This window comes from Sipha flava, unplaced genomic scaffold, assembly GCF_003268045.1.
Source record: "Sipha flava isolate LNK unplaced genomic scaffold, YSA_version1 89_pilon_pilon, whole genome shotgun sequence".
Classification (NCBI taxonomy): domain Eukaryota; kingdom Metazoa; phylum Arthropoda; class Insecta; order Hemiptera; family Aphididae; genus Sipha; species Sipha flava.
Window position 1 is genome coordinate 892,074 of NW_020273631.1, and position 15,461 is coordinate 907,534.

General features: G+C 29.5%; 1 protein-coding gene across 1 annotated transcript; it reads right to left on the minus strand.

Annotated features, from left to right (window-relative positions):
• Window positions 1-2,068: 2,068 nt before the first annotated feature.
• Window positions 2,069-14,944, minus strand: LOC112693688 (retinal homeobox protein Rx3-like). Its single transcript, XM_025568877.1, has 4 exons — window positions 14,688-14,944; window positions 10,909-11,156; window positions 7,638-7,725; window positions 2,069-3,272 (listed from the first exon to the last, which is right to left on the minus strand). The coding sequence occupies exons 1-4, from the start codon at window positions 14,761-14,763 to the stop codon at window positions 2,773-2,775; spliced, it is 912 nt and encodes a 303-aa protein (XP_025424662.1). The 5' UTR covers window positions 14,764-14,944; the 3' UTR covers window positions 2,069-2,772.
• Window positions 14,945-15,461: the final 517 nt, after the last annotated feature.

Below are 15,461 nucleotides of genomic sequence, written 5' to 3' on the forward strand. Positions count from 1 at the left end.
TATACACTGATAATCGTCGATAATAACGGTACATTGTTCGATATACTGTATCATAGTTTATTTATAATTCGCACACAATAATTATCTGACAAATGTTAAATTCTTATACTTCCATTCAGTATCTGTTCTTTTTGTCACCAGAACACTTAAACGTTCTTACTTACTTACCGTTCTTAAAATGGAATTTGCTGTAGGTAAAAGAGGTAAAACAATGTTGATTTTTGATGGGTTTAAATATGTTATTGGTTATACGTCACAAACAAATGTAACTCGGTGGAGGTGTTTTATGAAAAATTGTCGGGCCAATATTTTTGAAAAAGAAAAAGTAATACTTGCAACGGAAGGCACGTTTTTTATCTACGAGTAAAATAAATATATTTATTTATTTATGACAATATGTGTTTTTTCAAAACTCTGTCGAGACAATATTTGACCTATCCTTGTTTTTTACTTTATAAATAGTTAAATAGAATGGACATATTATAATATGAAATGATGTAATATTTTAAAAACTCTAATATAATTGTACCTATATTCGACTAATATATTATATTCGAACAAATATTGTATTTAAAATTGTTTAATCGCCATCAATATATAAATACAAAAAAAAATATGATCATGAAATTCTTGACATGATTAAATGATTTATACTATTATAATTTATATTATTATAAAAAAAATAATATAAACAAGATATCACTTGATGATTGTTAACAGAATAGTTTTCCGATGAACTTAACATCTATTTAATATTTATTGGTAGGTACTCATGAGGTTATAAATAAATATTTACTATAAACAATCGCTGATACGTATAATAAACAAACTACAAATAATTATAATGTAAGTATAATCTATTTACATAAACCAAATTGTAACATTTTAAAGGTGGTTCGTAATTAAATACGCATGAAATTAAATACGAATTTCATTTTCGAGGTTTTATCGAGACATTTTCTTGGATGTTTTTCGATACGGATAAAACAGTAGTTTATTGATTTGAATTATATTATATTATTTTGACATTTTTCTAAAATAATCAATAGCATTTTTACGTAGCAATATTTTTGATCCACGAACGGCTAATATACTATGCATACATAGTTTTACAAAATTATATTTACATTCAATTACTGCGTAACTAATTTATTTTAAAATGTTAATTATTCAAGAACTGCACTTCCTTATATGGTAAATGCGCATATAATCATAACGTTTAACTATTAAGTATTATAATAATGTATTGCAGTGAACAATTTTACAAGTACGTGTATAAACGGTAAATTAAATTTCGTTTAAAGTGTATTTTACAATATTAAAGTTCTTGGAACATAGTTTCAGAAAATGTATAACAACATTCGTGAGTAAGTATACTCACACTCATACACACACATACACACATACAAATATATTTACATCGCGATAGTAATAAAATGGGATAAAATGTGCAATATTATATATATATATATATCATTATAATATATTTAAATATTATTATTAAAGTATTACATTGACTGTACTTGGTAAATTACATTATTACCTAGTTAGACGGTTCGTCATGACGTAAACGCGGAGAACTAACGAACGAGATTTATCGCATGGGAAATCGAGAGAAAATTTAATATAATATAAATATACACGTATGAGATCAACATTTTTTAGTAAAATAGTTGTAATAGTAATAATAATGAATAAAAATACATAATAATATTAATAATAACAATAGTAATAATAATAATAATAACAATATCATTTAGCGAAATCGATGAAATTTGGTCGCATGCACATGAGGTCATGAGGTTATATATTAACATTTCTTATAAAACATATGGTCATATGGTTATATCATACATATTTTTATGGGAGTAAACATTGAACTTAACACAACACCTTTTTTTGCCTGCTTTTTGGTATCATGCTCTTGATTGGTATCAAACTTCTTTCGTTACATTGATACGCACTGCATAAAAAATAAAATTGTTATTATTATAAATTTGTTTTACTTAAGTAGATGATTAATAAAACTTCTTATTCTTCTGTAATTTCAGTCGGGCTTATGGATGAGAATTTTCTCACGGTTTTTTTTTTTTTTTTTTTAATGGATAGATTATTAAATAGTTTATGTTGAATAACCGATCGGTACAGTTTAATTTTGGTAAAGACACTGATTAAAATTCCCGATAATATATGATATTGTCTCAGTTTCGACTAATACACAATAACGGATTTTTGTTCAAACTTTAAAGTATGTAAATGAAAAAATGAAAAATGAAATTTGAATTGCTATACCGAAAAGGACAAATAGTTTATCGGATATCATTTGAATAAATATAGTTTTTCGTAAAGAAATTGATGTACGGGGAAGAAATATGATTTTTATTTTATTTTAAAAAAGTCACGAACAAGGGTATATGATTTATATTTGACAGCCGATAAATGATCGATGCACTCGTGCAACCGAATTCCTTAAGTTTTGGAATAAACGACAACGTCGAGAATTCGTGATCGACCGTGATGTTGTTCGAGTGCAGGTATACGTATGCAGTCAGTTCGTTGTTAGTGCGGAGCGTAAAAGTCGAACGGAGAAAACGAAAAAACGAAACGTAACGGATAACGAAATGTCGAGTAGCCGGAGTATCGGTTCGCGGGGCCGATTACGGCCGAAAACTATGGGCGTCCCGCGATCAAACGTGGGACTGACGAAACCCTTTCGTTTCGATCGGTCGCGTTACGCTGCCGGTCTTCGGGTGAACGCGCGACGACCGCCCACTAACAGGACACGTTCTCCATCAGAACGGTGGGCGGCGAACTGCGCGCGTCCGGCCGCCGTTCGGGCGATCGACTTTCCGCGGCGGTGGCGGCGGCTTCGGCTTCGGCGAGCGACTCGCGGGCGGGCGGTGACGGGGGTGGAGAGCTGGACGACGTTGCGGACGACGGGCTGTGCGGCTCGGAAGACGAAGTGTGCGCGACGACCGGCCACTGGTTGGCGGCCGCGGTGCACATTATCCGTTCGGAGAGCGCCTTGTGGATGATGGACGAGTGATGGTCGTACGGTGACGCGGCCGACGACTGCCCATGATGATGGTGAAGTTGTTGGTTATGGTGAGGCCACGGCAGTCCGAGTAGGATCGCGGACGCGGCCGCCGGGTTGAACACGATGCTGGGCCAAAACTGTTCGGGCGTGAGGAACGGGAGCGGACCACCACCGCCTCCGCCTCCACCGCCTCCGCCACCCAGAGCCGACGGCGGCAAACAATCGTTTCTGAACACTGGAAAAACAAACAAGGACGAATGAAGATTTTTTAAAGAACAGTAAAAGAAAAATTAATACTAATAGATATTCATAAAGAGATTGCTGTTTATGGGACACGCGATGAGGCGCGAAGACGAATTACACTATTTACTAACCGTAGGCGCATGGTAGAAAGAACATGATCTAGAACAGCGGTTCTCAACCGTTTTGAGTTCGTGACCCCCTATAATGTTACCAATATGTCTAATGACCCTTTTGTAATGTAAGCATTGAAAAATTTTACAAAAAAAAAGTATATTATAAAAGCCAAATGACGTTAATTAATGGAAAAAAATAAATAAAAATTATGTAATTTTAATATTTTGTTAATTTAATGACTCTTTTTCTGTTGATGATTTGAAATAATTTTTTTTTCACATGATGTGACCCTAAAAAAGTTGTTGGCGACCCCCCCCCCCCACTTTGAGAATCGCTGGTCTAGAAGACACAGTATATATTAATCGAATAATGAAAGGTTCACTTCCTACAGGAGCTTAAATAGAAATCGACAGGGAAACGCAGAACGGAATTTGTTATACGCCAATCTCTGGATTGAGATAAAAAATGTAACTAAAATGCCAGTGGAGGAAGAGGAAGAGGTGACGACTGTATTGTTATTAAAAATGATTGTTGGGTTTGTATGATCCACCACCGCCAGAATGAGCAATATTTCATCGTACGATTTATATCGATTTATGTATACATCTTTTTCTTTTGTACTATTATAATTTTTAAATATGCTTTAAATCAGGGCTTCAAATCGGTTAAGACCGGTTTTTTTACTAACCGGTTTTATTGGAAAATGTGTATGAACGAGAACAAAAATGGAACCACAATTACTAATTTTATAGAACGAAAACGAAATAGTTAACCAGAAAAATATTTTTCATTCTCAAACGGAAATAAATACATTTTTAATTATAAAAAATAATTAATATTTAATTTTAGTTTTTACACATTTTGTTGTTGGTCAGCCTGTTTTGTTTGACAAAGTCAGGTAAAAATTATTAGATAAATATAAATTAATTCACAAGATAAAAATGAACAATTGGTAAGTGGGACTATTGGTAACCCCACACTACTGTAGATAATACGTGAAGACGATTAATGACAACCAAAAACCACATTGTTTATTATTACAATACCGCTTTTAATGGACGATGGTGTTATCTTAAATTGTATCAAGTATTTGTAAATTTGTTCAACATTTTGAATTAATATGGGTTTTTTTTAACTTTCTTTTTTATAATAAATATTGCAGTTATGTTGTTCATAATGTGTGTTAGTATATTTAATATTGTAATAAAAACTTAAAAATGTGTATCATATTATTTATTGTATATTAATATAGAAATTATGAACTTATTTCAAGAATATCTCAATACAGTCGAATTTTCTAATTAATAATTTCATAATTATGATAATGAATTGTCTGAGGTATAAAATTGTTATAAAAAAATGTATTTTTTTAAAAGAACAAAATTATCCGATTTTAAAAAACTATAAAATATAAGATCAATATTAATCATTTTTTAAAACCGAATAAAATATTAGATTAACTAAAACCATAAACCACAAAAAATCATTATGAAACTAATTTACCTACTTTAACTTACCCTACTTTAAATACAATCTACAAAAAAGATGCATAGTAAATTGGATAGGATTTTATTATAAAATGGTTGGTTTGATATTGGTTGGGGGTTCAGTAATAGTAGCTCATATTTAAATTAATAAGTTCTGAATGGGAAAATTTTTTTTTATAGGTAAAAGCGTATCTTAGTGATTTTCCTTAAAGTATTCTCGATGAGTTGCTTTGAACGGTGCTTTATGACATAGGTACAGGTAAAACGGAGTTTTCTTGTTTCACCTGGTTACTAATTCGTTTACTGTTACGATAATTATGCAATGCACTTGTATGTGTTTTAATGTTTTTGAGGGATTGGCTTGGCCCCAAATTTGAATATCGTAAGACCAGGGGAGGAAATTATAATTGTGTATTAATAGATTGTTTTTTTAAATTCATATGCAACTTAGGTATAATTTAAACTATGAATAAACTATATCAGTAATAAAAGTTTGTGGTGGCTTGTGATGATATAATGCAGCGAAAAACTAAAAATAACATTTAATTCATATTAACTATTTGTTTATTCCTATTTGTTTCTCTTTTATTATGCTCACACATAAATTTTATTTGTTGTAAGCTATGATATTTAAAACAAAAATACAAAACATATAATTAAAAAAATTATAGTATGAAATATGGCTAGGGTGTGCTTATAATAATATATTTTTAACGCGCACCTATGCCGTATGTTATTTTGTTCAAGATATTTCGTTATACCGACATCAATCAGAGATTTGGTGCATTTAAAGGTTAGGTTATATTTATATATGATATACGAAAATACATTTTATATACCATGTTTAAATTAATACTTCGGCTGGAAATTTGCTTCTAGTAAATAATCAATATTCAATAAATTTCTCCAATAGTAATAAAATAATTATGATAATATTATTAGTCGACACTCGACAAAGAGTATAAATACTCAATAAATAAATAATCCGAAAAAATTAATTTTTTTAAATGTTCAACAATTGTATAAAGGAATGGGAGTAGTGAGCAAAGTTCAATATGAGTAAGACCTAATAATATAATATAATATAAATATTATATATTTTTATAATATAAAAACATAGAATCCATCGGGATGAAACTCGTTATTGTTTTTATGTATTATATTATAGTTTTTGGTTAGTAAAAAGTGGTAATATACAAATAGTTTATAATAGTTTATTAAACAAATAGTGTATATATAGAAATAAATAAAAGCTTATCTTGGAGGGTTATTATATTTGTAAAGTATGATCGTTACCAAATTAAAAATTCATTATCAGGTATATAAAAAGTTAAAAAAATTATGACTGAATGAGAAAAAAATCTGAGTTTCGATTTTATTGTTCATATTCAGTTGCAATTTTATTAACTTTATATATAGCTACAGATGAATTTTTAACTTGAAACCGGTTGTACTTTAGAAATATAATAATAGTCCAGGCTAATCTTTAATTGTTTTATTTATGTATTTATTCATTTCTATATATAAAATATTTGTTTATTTATTTATATATTTATTTATTTTTATATTAATTTATATATTATTTATGAGAATTAAACATTTAAATACTTTTAATTTTAATTTGATTTTTTATTATTTTATCATGATACATTTAAACAAATATTAAGAGAAGCCGTTAAAGTATAACACAGCAAAGACCGTGCAACCTTATGCATAGACGCTTGACTTATATAAATAAATCGTGTTACATCAATGTGACGTTAAATAATTAATATTTCATTTAAAAACTAACAGATGGTAATTCGTTGATCGGCAATGAATTAATGCTAATGGTGTTTTAATATCAATAAGAGCAGAGATATTTTAAATATCAATGTTCTAACACTGAAGCGTTACAGACGTTTAATTGTAAAAAACATGATTCTATTGGGATAAATTATTATTAATCAACATAAGTTTAAATTGAATTGTTATATTTTATAAAACTACATCAGATTTATTTATTATTTATTTATTTGATTTAGATTCTTCTATAATAGTACCCGGAGGATTGTTATTTTGTTTTTTTTTTCGTTTAAATATACGATCGTTTTGATTTAAATTAATATTATTGTAATACACGAGTAATATTATACTATATTAGGTATGTTTATTGGTTTATTTGTAGGTATATTTATATTGATATTGAGACTAATGTTAATGGGATATTTAGTGCTTGGTTAGCCATGTACCGTTATACCATTAACATATATGAGTGCATAATACTGTAATACTATTATTTATTGATTTGTACGAGTGTCTACGATTCATGTGATATCTATATGATATTATATGTGAATGAATAAATGTATCATTATGTTCTACAAATTGAAAATTAATTGTGTATGAATTGAAAAAAATAGTTTCGATATAGAATTATTAAAAATTATGTTTCATTGATAATTTTTACTGAGAAATATATATAAATATTATGTAAAACGTGTTTAAGACATATACATATATGTATATATATACCTATTGGCTATTGAAAATGTATTCAAATTCAAAATTATTTTGTATACTTTTAGCAAATGAAAATATTAATAGAAAATTAAACTAGATATACATTTAAAATAAATATTATATTTTCATGAAATGGTTTGGTCAAATTGATGATAACTACATTTATTTAGTAAAAAAAATATGGTTTGCATTCAAAAATTATTATGCGTCATTATATGTTGTTATACTATACTATGCAACTATTCAATACTTACATGCGTGGTCTGGTATGTATGGATTGGACTCTCTGCCCATTGACTTTTCCCGTTTTCTCCATTTAGCTCTCCGATTTTGAAACCATACCTACACAAAAAATACATTATTATATTATATATTACAGGTACCTATAATTTATAATACTAAATTTCTATAGTTATTCAGTATTAAAATTATAGTCTTATCGAACGCAATCACGTATTTTATAACTGAACGATTTCATCGGAAAAATAAAAATAAATTCTTATTTTAAATTAATATTTTTATCGAATTTAATTTTATCTTCACGATATTATACCATATTATATTCAATAATATAAATATATTATCTTTCTGTTATATGTATGCATTTGTTGAAAATATAAATGAGACATTATAAATTAAATATTCTATATTGAAATATTTACAGAAAAATAAAAATATAAATGGTAAAGACAGGACAAAAAAAAAATCATTCTCAAAACCGTTGTATTAATTCGATTTTAAAATATTTTTTATTTAACGCTAAAAATAATGAACTCACTGGTAATAGTTCATATTTATTCAAAATAAGTTAATTTCGGAAGAAATATTAAAAAAACGAAGGCGATGGTATGGGAATTAATTATGAAAAAAATCAAAAATTACAAAATGTAAATCGTTAATTTGTTGAAATTACGCTTAGGCAGGTAACAAATGCTGTATATATTACCGCTCACCAGTTATTATAGACGATTACATTTTATTAACAATATGTACGATGAACACTGTCTGCCGCGCGCAGTCGATACGAACCGACCATCGAAGATTGTTTATCGGGGGTATAATTAATTTAGTTTGGCTTAACGGCGCGTGTGCTTGGAAACTGTAGAGTAAGAGGGTTAATATACGAATACAGTTTACGGATGGAAAGTGTAGAGAAGAGGAGTGAAAGAGAAAGAGAGAAATCCCTTTTTTATTGGTCAGGTTAAAATATTGACAATACACTTAAAACGGGAGTTTAATAAACCGGTGGAAGTTTCGGCACCCAAAAGCCATTGTAGAACGATCCGTCGGTAGCGGCTACGGCGCGGCGTCGGCGTCGTCAGTCGGCGGGGTGGACACGTGGAGGAGGGTTAATGCTCTATTTGGACGTCCGATTGGGGTTGATTGTGCGCGTCGCGCGCGTACGAGGGTGTGTTGTGCAACACAATGGGACTCTCCCTATACATATAGGCCATACGAACAATGCACTTAAATGATCGTTAGGAAATTAGAGAGATGTTAAATCGGTTGTCGAGAAATTGCACCCCAATTAACTTGTAATTCATTACCGGGCAGACCGCGCACGCCGGGTTTTAAGTCCATCTCAATTGGTTTATTGAATCGTTTAAAGAGCGAGACAATCGACAGTGTCGAGCAGGCGGCCTAGGCAATAGAAAAAAAAGAGAAAGAAAGAGAGAGAAAGAAAAAAGAAAATTTTGACGTATATAATGTAGAGATTTTGTAGCCTCTCTCTTTTTTTTTCGCCGTCTTTGTGTCCGCTCTGAGTGTTCTGTGGTATACTATTAGCGTGGTGTTTTTGTGCGACTATACTTGGAAAAAAAAATCTATTAATCTGCTTCCATTGTTTTCAACTGCTTTTGGAATTATTTAAGTCTTACATCGTAAATGTAGTAGATTTAAATTAAGCTGTTACTTATATGATTCCGGAACAAAAGGATAGCCATAAGAGTAACCATATACAATTAAGACTCAAAATGGAACCCTTGGGGCGATCGTATAAGAAAAATTGTATACATATGTATTTGAAATAATGAAGTAATTGTATCGTTAAAAACAGATAATGTTAATTTAATCATAGTACAAGGACAACTAAAAAAAATTATTTTTAAAATTGTATAAATATACGTGTGTAGGTAAGTTTTTTTTATTGGTACGTAACTAAAGTTATCAAAATTTAACTGCTTACTACTTCATAACAATATATTGAATTAATTAAAACATATTTTGAATCAGAGTTATAACCTATATTACTTCTATTATACAATATAAATTAGAGAATTAACTATTTTAACATAATATCTCGATGGATAATTGAATGTATTTCAGACTATTCAATGAAACCTTAAAGATTATATCTCATTACATAAATATTTCTTCATATTTCACGGCTCCTTATATCAATTCGGATTAATAGGATTTCAAGCAGAGCGAGTAATATGTTTTACAACGTGACACTTTTATTTTTACGATAAATACTGTAGCAATTTAGAGTTTTAATATTTTGGAATTCTTATAAATTAAAAAAAATACTAGGTGAGACAATTATATTCACTCACTACATTTACATTTAGATAAAATATATATTATTATTGATTAAAGTATAGGGTTATACCTAGCATTGAAATAAGTTTCAAACACCATCAGTACATTTTGTTAATTATCTTTAATTAATTTGGTATTAAAATTGAATTTTCAAAATTATTATAATGTTTGTTTATTCAATTGAATTATTCTGTAATTATAGACTGTACTTAATATAAATACTCAACTGTTATTTATCACCAACAAAATGCAAATGCGCAAACAGTGTTTATTATAGGATGACAACAAGTAAAAAAGATTTAACCAGCAAAAACACAGTGACATATTTAGGAAGGTAACAATTAAGGCTTCTTGCTTTAGGCGCTGTTTGGATAACAGATGCTCCAGTTTCGGTAGGTTGAGTTGGGTTTATTTGAATATTAAAGACATCGAGAACATATTATTCTAATTTTTTGTAATTTATACAGGTTATATACTGTATAATGAGTTTTGATGGAAATTATTGGGTAACAATTCATAAACCCATTGCAGCATTGTACGTCATTATTTTGAACATAAATATTCACAATGAAAATAATAATATACTTTGGAATAAAGGTGTAATATTATTTAATATTAATATTGTTTAGACCATGAAAATTGTTTTAACGTTTGAATTTAAGTCAAATATTAATTACGTTGATAAAATTAACAGCGACAACAATCTTAATTTTGCTACAGAATCCATTTGTTTTCAACTAAATAAGTGAAGCATATGATCAATAATACTAGAACGGTTCAAATACAATTATTATTGTATAATGCATAAAACTTTATTTTATATTATTATGTCTTAATACATTTTGACTGTATTAATTCAAAGAGGAAAATTCTTACGAAATTAATAATGTAGATACCTTTGAATAGAATCAAAACACCGACTACTGAACGAAATAATACATATTAAGTTTACAAATATAATTAAAATCTTATGAACAATTTCACCTGCACTCTGGCTTCACTGAGATCTAATCGTAACGCAAGTTCTTCTCTGGTAAATACATCGGGATACTGAGTTTTCTCGAAAGCTCTTTCTAATTGATGTAATTGGTACGTGGTAAATGTTGTTCTGCTCCGGCGAACTTTTCGAGGTTTATCGTCATCGTTTTCATCGGACCGATGTAATGATGAAACGTTTCCACTGGTGGCGTACAAAGCGTCCAGTTTTGATTGACAATGAACACTATTATTGTCTGTAAAAATATTTTTAGATAATATTTCAATTTCTCTAATTCGAGTATAAAAATTATTTTATTTTTTATTATTTTTGTTGAGTTGAACAGTGAAACTTTTAAATTCGCCCATAGCATGGTAGAATAATATGTTATCATTGGAACGAACTAGTGACAGAAAATAATTGTTGGAAAATTGTAGACAATTTTTCTGAGGGCTATCAGGAATAAAGTCTAAGTATAACGGGTAAATTAGTATTAATTAATACTGCAGTAGATAGTACTTTAAATTCCAATCGGTTTAACATTTAGATGATCAGAGTGTATAGAACAATTCTGTTTGGATATAGGTGTAAATAATCTTTAGAACATTTTAAATGCTTTTCTTATTTTATGTAAGGATGTTTTTAAAATAAATGTCCATTAAACTATGATATAAAATTAACGCCAACATTCGTAAAAATGATCTGAAGTTAAATACTTTGAACATAAAATATGTACACTAAAAATACAAAAAAAAATACGATAGAATGGTTTTCAAAATTGTTAACGCAAGTTAACAAGTTAGTTTGGTTCAATTATGAACAATTAGTCGTGAATAAAAAACAATTTCTTATTTTATCTTAAGTACGGTGACCGTGAGTATAACAATTTTATAAGTTCGCTAGATAAATTAATGTTTATTGTATTATTGTTTTTATCTTCCGATCGATACAAAAAAAAAAAAAAAACGATCCGTCCGATACAGCTGTTGTTGCAAACGTAGCGCACTAAAGTTCTAGCACAAAAAAAAAAAGAAAAAGAAAGAGTAAATGATAATCGCATTATAATTATTATTGTATACACCAAGGTTACAAATATAATTGTAATCTCTCTGGTTAGTTTCACTCGAAATCTTATACCGTAAACGCGCGTTTATTGTTGGTGCATTAAACTAGGGCTGAAAAAGGTTATCAAAACAGTCTGAAAATCAAACGTCTTCGTCGTCGTGCAGAGTAGCAGACAAACAATAGTAACGTAAGCCCATTACGAACGTACAGGCTTACACCCGTCCGGCCATCGTCCCTCATTACCACGTTCCGATTGCGCGTGCATAGGTATATGTTGGTACACGCGTGTAGTTTCAACGCGAAACGCGTTTCCTGTCGTTGCGGGGGTGGTGCGCGTTGAGGGTAAAAACGAAATTTTAATAATTACGCGTGCGCCGTATCACATTGTACTATTATTATTATTATTATTCCGCTGTACACGAGCACGTACCTAATTACGAGCGAATGTCTGCAAGACCCGTCGAACACGCGGCGTCAGCGGCTGCAACGTGTAAGCACACGTTGTACGTCATATAATATTATAATAATCGTGTATTAAAACGGTGCTGAGCCGCTTACGCGAAAGTTTTTGTTATTGCGCGTTGATTGTATAATGCAACCCTCGTCCCGCAAATACATATATGTAATAATAATCGGCTTACAAAATGTTCGGTTTTCGAATCGTGTGCGCGCGTGCGAGTGCGCGGCTATACGTGCGTACATTTATATCGATATACGAACCTAACCCATACTACACGAACGTTATTATACGATTATACGTTTTTTTGCGCACGAAATATACGCGAAACGGCGGCGGAGTTTCGACATTTCAATGTTCGCGCAACAGATACGAAATTCATGTACGTACGTACGTGCGTTCGTCCGTTTTACACCCGTTGTAGTCTCCCTTCCCATCTCCGTCGCACACATGCCGGCGTGCGACTTGACTTCCGTCGAAATCCAACGGGTTTCCCGTCCCTTCCGGATTCACCATACACCCAGCAGCCTCCACCAACACCACTACCGTTATTGCTCCACCATCACATGCCTACTTCAAAGTTTTTTTTTTATTATTAAATATAAGTGTACACGTATAATGCTCACCTGCGTGATACAATATTATCGTTATTATTTTATAAGAGTTAATAAATTACGTTTTCTACAACTACTTTTTTGTCGTTGTTATTTTTCATACAAAAATATTATAACCCTGAGTGGAAAAGATTATTGTTTTTCAAAAATTTCAATATAAAAAGAGTTAATTATAAATACAATTATCGTCGATCATTCAAGTTGATTTTCTTGTGTTTAACTATTAGAAAATAATTTTCGTGTAATTGAAAATTAATTAAAGTATTCATTATGTATTTTGAGATCAAATATCAACAACTTGATTTCAGATTTAATTATTATATACGAATGAAAACCATATAGAAAGGTACATGTGAAAAATATCTATAACCCATAATCAATTTTCAATTTATTAAAATCATTGATGTTGTTGAAATATACCATAAGAGTGAAAATACTTTATTTTAATTTTAATGCACAATGTATTAACATAATTCTTGTGATATAATACGATTTACAGACTACAAGTATGTATGTATAAAACGAATTATGTATTGTTAATTGTTTTAGGTTAAATACAGGTGTATAAGGAATAAATAATTTGTTAGCATATTCATTAAACTAAGCAATTGAAATATTATAGTTCAATCGTTAATTTCAATTGAGAACGAAATAAGCATGGTTTAATCTTTATTAATTAAATAAATTATTTTAGTTCATGAATCATTTACGATTTTAATTTAAATTATATGCTCGTTATATCAAATTCAATATTATAATATAACCTTTTAATTTTGAATCTAATAATTACTGTTTATTTCAATATTTATTGTGAAATTTTGAACGGCTTTGATGCTAATATGTTTCGTGTACCTTTTAGCGTATTAATTATAAATATTTTTTCAGAATACATTATAATTAAGTGTATTTGACCAAATCCACTTAAAATTGAAATTCCAGTACTGAATTGAATTAATGTTTTCTTGGAAACCGATAAACATAGGTATAAGAGAAACGAATAATAATCGATAAAATAATTCCTGACTTATTTATTTTCAAATTTATTTATATTACAATTTATTATAATTACAATTTATTTTCAAATTAAGTAAAAATGAGTAATTATTCATATTGTACAGCAAACATGAAAAGTATTTCACTGAATAACGTGATAAAATATTAGTATTCTGATATTTGCATTTTTTAATTGTTCATCACATCAAATTTAAATTTGTTAATATTTATAAAATCATTTATTGATGAAAAATTACATTATATTGTTGTTTTAATCGATTTATTTAGAATAATTCTGTTTTAAATAAAAAATAATAAAAATGGTCTTTGAACAGAACACAAAATGTAATATAATTTACTCTTTTCATGATTATTTAATAAGTTTTTACTACGATTCTGAATTGAAGTGCATGTATTACTTTCTTAATTTATTTTTTTTTGAACCGCAAAGATCCAAGTACCAAAGTTTATTTCTTTGGTTTGCTAAGACATTATATTATTTATTTAAACACAACTTGAAATTGGATCATGTTGGTTATCAATGTGAACGAATACTATTATAACTTAAACATATTTTATTTAAGATTTGATTTCCATTCACAAATGATTTTTTTTTGTTTCTCCTTTGATTTAAAATAGGTATTAATTAATAACTTACCGCTTTTCGACGGATGAGTTGTGCCGAGAATTTGATCGATGGAGTAAACGTTCCTGGCTGTTTTGGTTGTATCCATATTGTGTCCTCGTGATTGGTGATGCGCAGACAGATATTATTATATTATCAGTTGGTTAGTTTGTTAGTTAAACACTTTTTAACGACGGCGTAATATCCTTATCGAAATTGAGAATGCTTTCAACGTGATCGCGGTGATGTGGACCTTCTCTCACATTCACGATAACTGAATGACACATGGTGCGTTGGTCGTATCTAACTAAAGGGACCGGCGGGTGCGTGCGTTCTCGGCTACCCTTCACCCCTGCGCAGCCCACAGTTTGGGGTGGTTTCGGATGGAGGGCGGATGCACATAGCCACGGTCGCCAATCCCATTGGATACGTCGCCCTACCCACATGCCCTGCGCCCCGTATAATAACCGCTAATAGTCTTGTAAACATTGATAGTAATAATCATAATAATCATAGTAATAATGATACATAATCATAGTAACAATTATACAACATAATTCAGTACACCCGCTTTTTCGCTCTTAAATGTAAACGACATATTTATTATATTATTAATAATTAATTAATTAATTTTTAGTCTTATTACACTTAATTTAATGTATACCAAAGTACAATCAAATTTTATGGAACACGTTTGTATTTAATTTTAAATCTGTTTAAATATGTATAATTATGATTGTCATTAAAAAAAATGAGTCGATATAATATATTTTACATACTTTAATATTTGTACATTTTATCTTAACA